The 14,248-nt window shown below is 49.7% G+C and overlaps 1 protein-coding gene across 1 annotated transcript; it reads left to right on the plus strand.

The window, feature by feature from the left end:
* The first annotated feature begins 565 nt into the window (after window positions 1-565).
* On the plus strand, window positions 566-13,076 carry CATSPER4 (cation channel sperm associated 4). Its single transcript, XM_053577071.1, is given in 12 exon segments — window positions 566-605; window positions 673-765; window positions 768-841; window positions 1,284-1,427; window positions 3,190-3,291; window positions 6,815-6,912; window positions 7,086-7,206; window positions 7,414-7,547; window positions 10,228-10,402; window positions 11,246-11,460; window positions 11,781-11,946; window positions 12,851-13,076. Coding segments are annotated over 12 exon segments (1,416 nt in total). The 3' UTR covers window positions 12,905-13,076.
* Window positions 13,077-14,248: the final 1,172 nt, after the last annotated feature.

Raw genomic sequence — 14,248 nt, forward strand, 5'->3', positions numbered from 1 at the left:
GCTAACCTGTGGCTGGTGAGGGCTCCCACTCATGTCCACCTCTCCCCAGCCCTTCATAGGCTAAGAGGTAGTCCCCTACCCTATACCCAGGAGGACAAAATGAGAAACTTTTCACTTTGCAGAGGGAGAAACATAGCTTGCCCAGAAGGCAGAGTGGGCAGCCCTGGTGACCAGGCAGAGACAGGTGGGATGTGGCAGCCAGTGGGGAGAGCAGGCGGAGGACCGTTCTGGGGAAGGTCCTGGAGCAGAGTACCTCTCTCTCCTCAGTCCAGCCTCACCCCCAGATCCTGGATCCTCAGCCAGGTGTGACTCCATTCAGGTTGCACAGGAGACCTGACCTGCTCCCTTTAGCCTCTGACCCCTGACTCCAACAGCCCCACGGCATCCCTGACTTCCTCCCTGGGGTCTGCAGGGGGCCAATGGGAGGAGCTTCTCTCAGGGCTAGAATTCCTTGGTAGAATGCGGAAGGCTGGAAGTCACAGAGGCCTCTGTGAGATCACCATGAGGGGAAGTGAGGCTGCTTGGAAAGAAGTTTCTTTGAAGAGTAGGAAGAGGCTGAGCAACCATGAGTGATATACAAAAGACCTGGTGGCAGCAATGGAGAGATCCCACCAGTGTCAAACATTTGACCCCAATGGTAGGGGGCCCCTGCCTGGCTACACTGCCCAAGTTGGCATTCTGGGTTGAGGTGGGGCAGGGCAAAAGAGTACTGTATGGGGTCTGGAGGGGCAGTGGCTACACTGAAGGGCCCTCCTCTCCCTCTCAGAGAACCACTCATGATCCCTACACTCGGGCAGAGGAACATGTGCTCATCAACCGCCATGACATCACAAGTAGAAAGGTAAGGATGCCCCTTGCCCTGTGGTGGCCTTTCTGCAGCTGTACCCATGGGCAGCAGGCCCTCGTGGCAACTCTAACCCTCTATTCCCCAAGGACCCTCCCCAGCAGTGATGCCTGCAGGGACCCCTCCCCACTGTGATGTGTTAGTAACTGCCTAGCAGTGCCTCCCACAGGAACCCCTATATAATGGCAGTCATCACCATCAGAGTCCTCATAAGAGTTAGTGTTGCAATGATGCACCTCCACAAAGATACCCCAAAAGTGTCCCATGTTCAACGAAGGGAGTGACCTCTTCACCGATGCTGCCTTTCTGTAATCCCCTCTCAGGCAATATCACCCCCTATAATGGGCCCCCAGGAATCCCCTATTTCCTGAAAGCAAACATCCAGGCAGAGGCCTTCTATGGTGACACCTGCCTGAAGGTAGGTCCTGCCCTCTTCCAGGATGCCTGGGACATGCAGGAGTTCATCACTGGCATGTATGTCAAGCAGTTGCTCCAGCACCCTGCCTTCCAGCTGCTGCTGGCCGTGCTGCTGGTGATCAACGCCATCACTATTGCTCTCCGCACCAACGCCACCCTTCACCAGGTGGGACACCAGCCTGACTCTAATTGGGAGCCTGGGGCAAGGCAGTTTGCTTTCCTCTCCGGGGCTCAGGCTCCTAGCCTGGATTGGATGCTCTTAAAAGGTCTGTCAGTTCTGACCTTCTAGGGCTCTCAAAATCAAAGACAACTTCACGTGGAGGGGGCTCTGGAGCCCTGCTTTCAGGAATACATTGGATTTGTGAAGTACGGGAAGAATGGTGTGAGCAGATGCAGACCCATGGGCACCTTATGGGGAAAAGTATCCACTTCTAACCAACTGTCACTAAGAGAGAATCATTCTGGGCTAGGCACTGACTGTGCTCATTGTCAGGGTTCCAGGTATAAGCACAACAGACCTAGTTCCCGTCTCAGACACACACTTACCTGAGGAGCATGCAGAGTTCATGAGCGTTCAAAGAAGGCAATTGAACCTATCTGGGAGGTCAGAGAAGGCTTCGTGGACAAAGTGACACTTAAGCTAAGAGTAAAGAATGCATAGGAGTTGACCAGGAAAAGAGACATGGGGAATAGTGATTTGGGCAGAAGAAACAGCATGTGAAAGAGTTCTATATCTCCAATTTGGAGTCCAGTATGTCTTTGGTCTTATCTTTGATGTTTTAATTTCTTTCTTTTTTTTTGAGACAGAGCCTCACTTTGTTGCTTTCAGTAAAGTGCCATGGCATCATAGTTCACAGCAACCTCCAACTCTTGGGCTCAAGCGATTGTCTTGCCTCAGCCTCCCTAGTAGCTGGGACTATAGGCGCCCACCACAACGCCTGGCTATTTTTAGAGATGGGATATTGCTCTGGCTCAGGCTAGTTTCGAACCTGTCAGCTCAGGCAATCTACTGGCTTTGGCCTCCCAGAATGCTGGGATTATAGGCATGAGCCACCACACCTGGCCATTGATGTTTTAATTTCTTACAAGGAGTATACACATATGTATTGTGCTATTTAAAATCAATTTTGTTATTAATTAATTAATTTATTTATTTTGAGACAGAGTCTTACTCTGTCTCCTTCAGTAGAGTGCTGTGGCATCATAGCTCACAGCAACTTCAACCCCTTGGGCTTGAGCAATCCTCTTGCCTCAGCCTCCCCAGTAGCTAGGACTACAGGCGTGCAGCACCTCGCCTGCCTAATTTTTCTATTTTTAGTGGAGATGGGTCTCTTGCTCAGGCTGTTCTCAAACTCTACCCACCTTGGCCTCCGAGAATGCTAGGATTACAGATGTGAGCACCAAGACCTATTTTTTTTTTGTAGAGACAGAGTTTCACTTTATTGCCCTCAGTAGAGTGCCGTGGCATCACACAGCTCACAGCAACCTCCAACTCCTGGGCTTAGGCGATTCTCCTGCCTAAGCCTCCCCAGTAGCTGGGACTACAGGTGCCCGCCACAACGCCCAGCTATTTTTTTGTTGCAGTTTGGCCGGGGCCAGGTTTGAACCCGCCACCCTCGGTATATGGGGCTGGCGCCCTGCTCACTGAGCCACAGGCGCCACCCGCCTATTTTTGTTTTTAAAGATAGAGTGTTGCAGGTTTAGAAAGCTTACACTGGATGGTAACATGAACTGTTGTGCACATGGTCTTAGCACAGCCTCCCTGGTATGCACATGCAAAGTGTGTTGCAAAGGGAGCGAGGAAGCCCAGGACTAAGAGCAGGAGGGATATGGGCCTTCCCTCCCCAGCAGATGGCTTCTGCCCCCTGCTCCCCCAGGCGCTGCTCCACTGACCTCTCTGCGTCTCTCTTTTTCTCTCTTCCATGTAGCAACACTATGAGTTGTTCTCTACCATAGATGACATTGTGCTGTCCATCCTTATCTGTGAGGTTCTCCTTGGCTGGCTCAATGGCTTCTGGATTTTCTGGAAGGTGAGATCCTAGGCCATTCCTGCCATTGCTCCTCCCCGTCTCTGGGAATGCACCGCACCCAGGCCCCGCCCCTGTACTCCTGGCTTATGAACTGAGGTGAGGGAAGTGCATGCGTGCGTGCATGTGTGTGTGTGTGTGCATGTGCGTGTGCGTGTGTGCATGTGCATATGCATGTGCGGGACGGGGGAGAGTTCTGAGATGTATGTGATGTGGCAGAAAATAATTTGTACTAGAAGTACTTCCTCTTCCAAACCCTGTTCCAGCTCAGCCTTCCCCAGCCATGGAGTGTTGGTCAAACCTTTATTTCCTTATCTGAGAAATAGGATTGAGAGTATCTACCATAATTTACAGGCATTAGCAAAGTTTTTCCTTTTTTTTGTAATGGGCCAGATAACAAATACAGGGTGTTCATGAAGTTCATGTGTAACTTTAAATTGCACATGAACTTTTAAGCTTTACTTACAGGCCATATGGTCTCTGTCACAGCAACTAGCCTCTGCAGATCTTCCCTATTGACTCGCTTTCCTCTTCCTCACAGACTCGTTCAGCTGTCTCCTCTCCCAGGAAGTCTTCCTGTCTTTTCTAGGCTACGTTAAGTCGCTGCTCTGTGTCTCCATGAGACTATGTACTTATTTCTCTTACTGTCTGTCCATCTCCCTCAAAACTGCTCAATAAGACTCGGTGCCTGTGGCTCAAGCAGCTAAGGCGCCAGCCACATACACCTGAGCTGGCGGGTTCAAATCCCACCCGGGCCCGCCAAACAACAATGATGGCTGCAACCAAAAAATAGCTGGGCATTGTGGCGGGCGCCTATAGTCCCAGGTACTAGGGAGGCTGAGGCAGGAGAATCGTTTGAGCCCGGGAGTTGGAGGTTGCCGTGAGCTGTAATGCTACGGCACTCTACCGAGGGCAACAGCTTCAGGCTCTGTCTCAAAGAAAAAAAAAAAAAAAAAAACCTGCCCAACAAATTTAAGGACATGTTTTCCTATGTAAACATTTTTTCCTGTTTTCCTGTATAAAATAGTTTTCCTCAGGCTGGCCACGGTAGCTCATGCCGGTAATCCCAAGGCAGGCGGATTGCTTGAGCTCAGGAGTTCAAGACCAGCCTGAGTAAGAGCAAGACCCCTTCTCTAAAAATAGCTGGGCTTTGTGGCTGGTGCCTGTAGTTCCAGCTACTCAGGAGGGTAAGACAAGAGGATCTCTTGAACCCAAGAGTTTGAGGTTGCTGTGAGCTATGATGCCACTGCACTCTATAAAGAATGACAGTGAGACAACAAAAAAATAGTTTTCCTTCAGTAACCAACCTAAGCTGTTGAAAAAAAAAAGTTTTCTTTTTGAATATTTTTATTTTATTTTATTTATTTTATTTTTTTGAGGCAGAGTCTCAAACTATCGCCCTGGTAGAGTACCGTGGCATCATAGCTCACAGTAACCTCCAACTCAGGCTCAAGCAATGCTCCTGCCTCAGTTTTTCTATTTTTAGTAGAAACAGGTCTCGCTTTTGCTCAGGCTGGTCTCGAACTTGTGAGCTCAAGCAATCCACCCGCCTCAGCCTCCCAGAGTGCTAGGATGATAAGCTTGAGCCACCGTGCCCGGTCATTTTGAATATTTAATACAGATACGTATCAGCCAAAACTATATCAAAAGTGCACACATATATATAGTCATTGTGGTAAAAATAATTTTTTTTTTTTTATAAAAGGTGCACACAGTTCTTGCCTTCCCTCCTTGTCATCCTTTCTCCTCTCTAGGTGATCTTTTTATATTTTTAGTCTCTTGTTTATCCTCCCAGGATTTAACGTTACAGTCACCAGCAAGTATGTATATATTTGAGTCCTCCCTTTCCTAACCTTAGCATACCATTGTTATGCCCAGGAGTTCCACAAAGACCATACTGCCAAATAAGCCGAATTCACAGCAGAGTCTCTTTATTAAAGGGCAGGCAGGCAACTGCCTCACACCCAACACAGGGGTTCAGAGAGCAGCCCCAAGTGCTTAAGGGGTCGGGTTTTTAAGGCTTGGTCTGCATCCTGGTTGGCACACAGGCTGCTCAGATGCATCCGGGTAGGTTAGTAAGCATTGTACAGAAGCAGAATTTTGTGGTTAGTCAGTCATACAACTTTGTTTCAGTACTTCACCTGGTATTTCTTTCTTTCTTTCTTTATTTTTGGCCAGGGCCGGGTTTGTACCCACCACCTTCGGTATATGGGGCCGGCGCCCTACTCCTTTGAGCCACAGGCGCCGCCCTCGCCTGGTATTTCTTAAAGGTCAGTCTGGGAACAGTTGGTACCTCCCAGTCTGTTTCTCAGGGAGTTAGTCAAGCAAGAAGTCAGTGAGTACTTTCCCATCTATCTTGATAGTAAACAAGACTTACGGCATTTTGTTGAGGGCTTGCAGCCCAGAAATTTGTCAGGAGTTAACTGGTATTTTTCCGTCTTGGTCTAGGCCTAACACTGTAAACACTATTCTGCACTTTGCTTTCTGTCACTTACTAGATCCTGACAATCTTTCTTTTTTTTTTTTCTATTTTTTTTTTTTTGTAGAGACAGAGTCTCACTGTACCGCCCTCGGGTAGAGTGCCATGGCGTCACAGGGCTCACAGCAACCTCTAACTCTTGGGCTTACGCGATTCTCTTGCCTCAACCTCCCGAGCAGCTGGGACTGCAGGCGCCCGCCACAACGCCCGGCTATTTTTTTGTTGCAGTTTGGCCGGGGCTGGGCTTGAACCCGCCACCTTTGGCATATGGGGCCGGCGCCCTACTCACTGAGCCACAGGCGCCTCCCCTGACAATCTTTCTGTATCAGTACATGGATCTCTTTCTCATTTTTCATTTTATGGCTACACAGGACTCCAATGAATGAATGTGCCGTAGTTTATCCATCCAGTCTCCCATTGCTGGACACTTTGGTCATTTCCAACCTTACCCAAAAGTCATTTTGTCTCTCTACCAGAGTATCATTGGTCAAGATTTTCATACGTGCAAGCTTTCTGCCCTTATTCCCATTCCTGTAGGAATAAATGCCTTATTGGACAAAAATCTTGCAAAATTCGCCTGTCTCCTTTTCTTGTACTATGACAGCTATTTCACCTCAGAAGCTCTATTACTTGATGTTTTTATTAGTATTTATTTTCACTTTATTATTAATTTTAGTGTACATCACAAAAAGGTAAGGGCAGGCAAATGTTTTCAGGTCATCTAACTGTAGGGCAAGGCCATCTTCAGCAGTCCTGCTGGCCAAGGTGGGTATTCAGCTTAGGCACTAGCCATGTATACACGAGGATCTTCCTGTGTGTCTCTGAGATTGTACTTAACTATTGATGCATGCATGGAACAGTGCATACACATATGTTTCGTGGCATGTTTGGGGGAGAGCAAAATAATAGCAGTGGATGGTAACTCACTGGTCCTGCTCTAAGAGGAACACTGAATCCTCCCACATCCATGGGGTGGAGGGAGGGCAGACTCAGGATGCCCCCATGGGCTGGGCCTGACAGACCCCACTGGGGCTGGCCCACCCCCAGGACGGCTGGAACATCCTCAACTTCGTTATCGTCTTTTTCTTGCTCATGGGGTTCTTCGTTAATGAACTCAGTGTCATCTCTATCAACTATACCCTCAGGTGAGCTGGGAACCCTGGAGAAAAGAGAGGACCTGTCCGGAACCCAGGAATGAAGCTGGGGGGTAGTCACCAGCTGCAAATCAGCTCTGCCTCTCCAGGCAGTTTGTGGATGGTAGTGAGGAGGGAGGGGTCTGGGAAGGGTTGAGAGGGGCCCCTAAGAGGCTCTGCCACAGGGCGTTACGTCTGATACACGTGTGCATGGCAGTGGAGCCCTTGGCCCGGATCATTCGTGTCATCCTGCAGTCTGTGCCTGACATGGCCAACATTATGGCTCTCATCCTCTTCTTCATGCTGGTCAGTGCCCTCCCCCACCCTCAGCTGCTCCCCTTCCCTGAAAAGGGCCCCTGGGTTGTTGGGAATAGAGGGTGTCTAGAGGAGAGGAGAGGCCCGTGGGCCTGAATCCCTGTGATTCCCTGAGCAGCACTTGTTTGCATCCATTTTCATGTCCCGTCTCTAAGGCCCTTGGGTGAAGCCAGGGTGGGGCTTTAATCTCTTTCGCAGGTGTTCTCCGTGTTTGGGGTTACACTTTTTGGTGCGTTCGTGCCCAAGCATTTCCAGAACATGCAGGTTGCCCTGTATACTCTCTTTATCTGCATCACCCAGGATGGCTGGGTGGACATCTACAGCGATTTCCAGTGAGTACTGATGGAGCTTCCAGGCCTTCCTCCCAGCCTGACAAGGAAGGGGGTGGGGCTCCTATGGGGCAGGGAAACTGAGGGGCAGAAGGTCTCTCAATGGGAGTGGGGGCTCCAAGGGTTGGGATGAGGATGACCCAGCAGAAGGCGGGGTTCCCAGGGTTTTAAACTGGGAAAAAGAAAATCCCTGGGGGTGGTGCCTCTGGGACTTAAAGCCTTGCCCACCTTGAAACTCCACACATTCAAAGTCCCACCCTGATTCTATAATGGAGACTTTCCCCATCATGCCAAACTTTTGGGTAGTCGGCCTTAGATAGGGGGGCAGGTCTGTTGTGTCTAAGGTTACAGGTCAGCCACCCAGCCCACACTGGAGCCCACCTAATTGCCCAGACTCCTGGGAACTTCAGGTCTCATTCATTTTGTTCTGAGACCTAGTTCATTTTTGTTCTCTCTTCTCACCTCTTTTCTTTTTTTTTTTTTTTTGAGACAGAGTCTCAAGCTGTCACCCTGGGTAGAGTGTCCTGGTGTCACAGCTCACAGCAACCTCCAATTCTTGAGGCTTAAGTGATTCTCTTGCCTCAGCCTCTCAAGTAGCTGGGACTACAGGCACTTGCCACAATGCCCAGCTATTTTTTGGCTGTAGTTGTCATTGTTCTTTGGCAGGCCGAGGCTGGATTTGAACCTGCCAGCTCTGGCGTATGTGGCTGGTGTGCTAGCCACTTGAGGTATAGATGCCAAGCCCTCACCTCTTTTCCATTAAGTCTAAGCCCTATTTCTTTCTAGTCTACTCCAGGGAATGAGTCCCCTTGACTGATTTCTTTTTTTCTTCATGTGAACATAGAAGACCAATAGGTAAAGGGCTCCTGTAGTCATTATTCATTACGATGTAGTTAGGGGGAAAAAAATCACAGACTATACAATAAAGTTGAACTGTGTGCTTTTGAGTCTCTGCTCCACTACACTAGTCAAATGACTTTGGACAAGATATTTCATTTTTTTATTTTTATTTTTTTATTTTTTTTATTTTTTATTTTTTTGTAGAGACAGAGTCTCACTTTATGGCCCTCGGTAGAGTGCCGTGGCCTCACAGAGCTCACAGCAACCTCCAACTCCTGGGCTTCAAGCGATTCTCTCGCCTCAGCCTCCCGAGTAGCTGGGACTACAGGCGCCCGCCACAACGCCCGGCTATTTTTTGGTTGCAGTTTGGCCGGGGCCGGGTTTGAACCCGCCACCCTTGGCATATGGGGCTGGCGCCCTACCGACTGAGCCACAGGCGCCGCCCCTGGACAAGATATTTCATCTCTTCTGAGCCTCAGTTTACTCATCTGTAACTGAGATTACAAAACAATATTAACTATGTCACATATTGCTTTGAGGATAAGGAGATAAAACCTAGATAAATCTTTAGCATAGAGTGTGTGGCTCAGATGGTTTCTACTTTTATTACATAGATACAGCACTATTTTAAGGAAAAATATTTTGTGAGAGATTTACAACAAGATATTAACAATGGATAACTAATAGCAGATAGAGTATTATTATCCAGATTTTTTTTTTTTTTTTTTTAGCGACAGAGTCTCACTTTATTGCCCTCGGTACAGTGCTATGGCGTCACAGCTGACAGCAACCTCCAGCTCTTGGGCTTAGGCAATTCTCTTGCCTCAGCCTCCTGAGTAGTTGGGACTACAGGTGCCCACCACAATGCCCGGTTATTTTTTTGTTGTTGCAGTTTGGCCGGGGCTGAGTTCGAACCCGCCACCCTTGGAATATGCGGCCAGCGCCCTACCCACTGAACTACAGGTGCCGCCCCCAGATATTTTTCTATAATGAGCTTGAATTATTTTTTATAACAAGAAAAATGTGAATAAAGAGTACAGCTAATAGGGTGGTGCCTGTGGCTCAGTGAGTAGGGCACTGGCCCCATATACCGAGGGTAGCGGGTTCAAACCCAGCCTCGGCCAAACTGCAACCAAAAAATAGCCGGGTGTTGTGGCAGGCGCCTGTAGTCCCAGCTGCTCTGGAGGCTGAGGCAAGAGAATTGCGAAAGCCCAAAAGCTGGAGGTTGCTGTGAGCCGTGTGACGTCATGGCACTCTACAGGTGGCAAAGTGAGACTGTCTCTACAAAAAAAAAGAAGAGTACAGCTAATAGATTACATTTAATAATGCTGAGTCTAGGGGCAGCGCCTGTGGCTCAGTGAGTAGGGCGCTGGCCCCATACAGCGAGGCTGGCAGGTTCAAACCTGGCCCCAGCCGAACTGCAACGAAAAAATAGCCAGACGTTGTGGCAGGTGCCTGTAGTCCCTGAGAGGCTGAGGCAAGAGAATCACCTAAGCCCAAGAGCTGGAGGTTGCTGTGAGCTGTGACACCAGGGCACTCTACCGAGGGTGATAAAGTGAGACTCTGCCTCTACAAATAAAAATAAATAAATAAAAATAATAATGCTGAGTCTAAATCCCCACCTTCCAGCAGGGTTGGCTTGAAAATCAGCCCATGTTGGGTAGCCCAGCAGGTGATCAGCAGAGAGCAGCTGCTGAGACAGGAGTAGGGAAGTAGATCGCACAACAGCAGGGACACAGGCAGAAGTCCCAGTAGGCCTTGGGATGAGTCCCTATTTCATAGATGAGGAAACTCAGGCTCAAAGAGCCAGGGAGGTTATAGGACCCCTGCCTACCATCTCCAGGACGGACCAAAGGGAGTACGCAATGCAGATTGGGGGCGCCATCTACTTTACCATCTTCATCACCATCGGTGCCTTCATTGGCATCAACCTATTCGTCGTCGTGGTGACCACCAATCTGGAGCAAATGATGAAGGCAGGAAAGGAGGAGCGACAGAATCAACTAAAGTTTAATGAGGTATGTGTGGGATGGGAAGGGCAGAAGGGAGGAGAGGGGGGATGTGCGGTGTGTGGTCTTGCATACTCAAGGGCCTGGAGACAGTAGTCCCTCATCTTGAGTGCTCACTCATCAGCTGGAGCTTTTGGGGGGGTGTCAGTTTCCTAGATATGTTTCTTTCTTTCTTTCTTTCTTTCTTTTTTTGCAGTTTTTGGCTGGGGCTGGGTTTGAACTCACCACCTCCAGCATATGAGGCCAGTGCCCTACTCCTTGAGCCACAGGCACCACCCCCTAGATGTGTTTCTATGGCAACTCAAAACTGAGCAGCTGGGTGACCTTAGAGCACTTAACCAATCTAAGCTTCAATTTGTCTCTTCTGTAGAATGAGAATAACAATCATACCTACTTCATAAGGCTATTATGAGGTTTATAGGGGTAAATGTACAGTGCTTGGCACATAGCCAGGGCTCAGTGAATGTTAGCTACGATATTATTCCTTCATAGTGCTTTCATAAGGTTAGGGAAGGGAGTGGAAAACTTCCAAAAGGGTGGAAGGCTGGGACCCAGGCTTGAAAGTAGGTAGGGCTTTAGAAGCTTGCTGGGTAGGATTTATCAGGGGGAAATCTTGGGGGAGGGTTAAATTTTGAAAAAGGTCAAGAATTTCCAAAAAGGCGGAGGAAGGGATTGTGCATTTGAAGTTGATCTCCCATAGCAACGTGGGGAAGCTAAGATTGGTTGGAGCTAAAATCAGGGGCAATAGAACTCTCCAGTCCTAAGAGATACATCCTCTTTGAAGCCAGGCAGGAAAGATGGGGGCTCATTTCAGCCTGAGCTGTCCATCCCATCTCTATTCTGCCTCCTCAGATGGGTTCGGAGGAAGAGAAAGAGATAGGAACCGAGCTGCCACTGGTGCACTGTCTAGTCGCCCGCTTGGAGAAAGCTGAAGTTCCCCAGGAACCGCTCATGGGGGGTTTCCTATCAAACCTCTCTGAAAACACCTGCGACAACTTTTGCTTGGTGCTTGAGGCAATACAGGAGAACTTGGTGCAATACAAGGAGATCCGAGAGGAGCTCAACACGTAGGGGAGCTATTGGGGGTACCCCCGAGTCCTGTGAGTCAGGGATGGGCGGAGCCTCAGATCCTTCATCTAGTCTCACGCCCTCACCTGGGACCAAGAGAGGTTAAGTGACTTGCCATGGGTCCCCAGCCTATTGGTGGAGGAGAGGAATCCAGACTTCCAAATTCCTCCCATTTCTCAAAGAGCATATCTCATCCTGGGCGTCTATTAGGGATGAGGGAGAGGGTGGAGGGGGATGGACGCCTGGGAAGAGGTGGGAGGGCTGCCTCCCTCTCCCCAAGGCCCCCCTCACTCTGACGCATTCACCTCTCGGCCCCCAGGATCGTGGAGGAGGTGCGCTCCATCCGCTTCAACCAGGAGCAGGAGGAGGAGAGGCTGCACAAACGCGTGTCCATGAGCCTGTCGGTCGAGAGTGGGTCCTCCTTGGACATCCGCAAGATGTCTCAACAGCAAGACTTGCTCACTGCGCTTGCTAACATGGATAAGGTGTGTCTTCTCTCTCCTACCCGGCCAGTACTCACCCTGACGCTGCACCCAGCCCAGCCTCTGGCCCATTTGTCAAGGTTTCTGCTTATTCCAAGATCTGGTCCCACCTTTTAAACTCCCACCATCCCGGTTGCATGCCCCATTCTGTTAACTTCCCCAGCTTTCCTTCTCTGTGAGGCCACACCCCCTCCTGTCAGACTCAGGGGGTCCCTGGAGTCAGTTTCTTCTTTACAGTCTCAAAACCTGCCCTCTTTTGTCGTGTGTGGCTTAAAGCCAGCTGAGTTCCTGCGTGGTGGCAGATACTTAGGCCTACTGTGGACAAAGGACCCCTGGATTCACTCTAGGGTGCATAAAACAGCCTCCTCCCAATGGGGGAAGCTTCTGGAGAGAAAAAGGCACATACCCACATTATTTTCTTTTCTGCCTCCCTCACCATCTGTTTGGGATACAGCCTGAGCTCCCAGCTTAGAGGGGATACTAGGTAGGATCAAGTTAGACCTACAAAGGGCTTACCTGGGAGCCTGGCTGCAGTAGCTATTAAGATTTGGGGAGGAGCTGGCTCAGCACCTGTAGCTCAAGCGGCTAAGGCACCAGCCACATACACCAGAGCTGGTAGGTTCAAATCCAGCCCAGGCCTGCCAAAAAACAATGACAACTACAACCAAAAAATAGCCAGGCGTTGTGGTGGGTGCCTGTAGGCCCATCTACTTGAGAGGCTGAGGCAAGAGAATCGCTTAAGCCCAGGAATTGGAGGTTGCTGTGATCTGTGACGCCACAGCACTCTACCCAGGGCAACAGCTTGAGACACTGTCTCAAAAAAAAACAGACGATTTGGGTAGGGGAGTAAGGGAGAGGCTTCCATGTCCGGGTAGGAGGATTGACAGGGAGACTTCTTGATTTGCAGGTTCATGAGTCTAACACAAATGTACTCCTTAACAAACACAAGAACAGCCGCTGAGACGCCGAGATGGGAGCCAAGAGGCCTGCATACATCCAGCCACTGCATCTTCCTGCATCCCTAGAATGGCTTGGCACAGCCTGGCCCAAGTCCATCCTCTCCCTTACACCTGGGCAGAGGCCAAGGGCTGTGAGGGTGGCAGCGTCTGCTGGGTGAGCCCCAGGTCCAGAGGAGCCAGGATGGTGAAGAAGGCTGGACAGGAGGGGGAGCCCTAGCAGCAAGGATGAGCACAGAAGGGGCTGCCGGCCAAGACAGCCAGGGTTTGGCCTAAGGTTGGGTATCCTGGCCCCTGCTCTAGCTCAGAGCTGGGTGGGGCCTGAATGGACCCAAGCATCAAGACGAGGAAGGCAAGGTCAGTGGGGTCCAGGCATCTGTGTATTAACAATAAAGTTTTATGTTGGAATCAATATGTCTGATTGGTGGATATCTCCAACCTTGTGGGGCAATTGCCTCAGGTCTGATGAGGAAGACAGATCTTCCAATAGCCTGTTTGTCTGAGGAGAGAGTCACAGACTGCCCTCAAGAGCTTCCGGTCTAATGGGAGAAAGAATTGCACCCCGGAAAATTTCTAACTTAATGGTAGAGACCCTTATAGAGATCTAATAATCCCTGCCCTTAAGGTCCTAAATTTGGGGTGATAAAGTTTGGTTCTTATGGTTGGGAGACCCTATCTGATGAAGGAGACAGCTCTACCTGCTGTCTCCCTGTCTGAAGGTGGAGACCAGCCGTCGTTCTGGGAAGCCTAGTCTGATGGGGTCACCATTGACCAAGTCATATAAGTACTCTGTCATAGCCCAGTAGAAATTGGTTAAAGTGTAGGTCCTGGCAGGCTTCCTGGAGAAGAGGTTAGAAGAAAGCAGGAGAGGGCGGCCCCTATGGCTCAAGGAGTAGGGCGCTGGCCCCATATGCTGGAGGTGGCAGGTTCATATCTAGCCCTGGCCAAAAACTGCAAAAAAAAAAAAAAAAAAGAAGAAGAAGAAGAAAGCAGGAGGATTTTGTGGGCCAGGTGAATGAAGACTGGTGGGAAACTTGGACCTATGAAGCCTATCTGGGATCTTCACACCAAAGGTCATTGAAAAACCTCATCAGGTTCCTGAGCTAGGAAGTGCAGAGAGTCTAAGAAAGCTGTGGCACTCACAGGCAATAGAATGAGCTGCCCTGGGTTCCAGTCCTTAGGTGAGTCACTTGGCCTCATTTTCTTCATCTGTGCAATGAGAAGAGGGTGAGATTGACTTCCAGCTCTCAAATCAAATAGTTCACTCTTAGTCCAGGAGATGGGAGAACAATGAGATCAGCCATGTTCCTGAGACACAGGTTCCTTGGCGTTGGGTGGGGGGAAGGCTG

Source organism: Nycticebus coucang, chromosome 22 (assembly GCF_027406575.1).
Source record: "Nycticebus coucang isolate mNycCou1 chromosome 22, mNycCou1.pri, whole genome shotgun sequence".
Taxonomy (NCBI): Eukaryota; Metazoa; Chordata; class Mammalia; order Primates; family Lorisidae; genus Nycticebus; species Nycticebus coucang.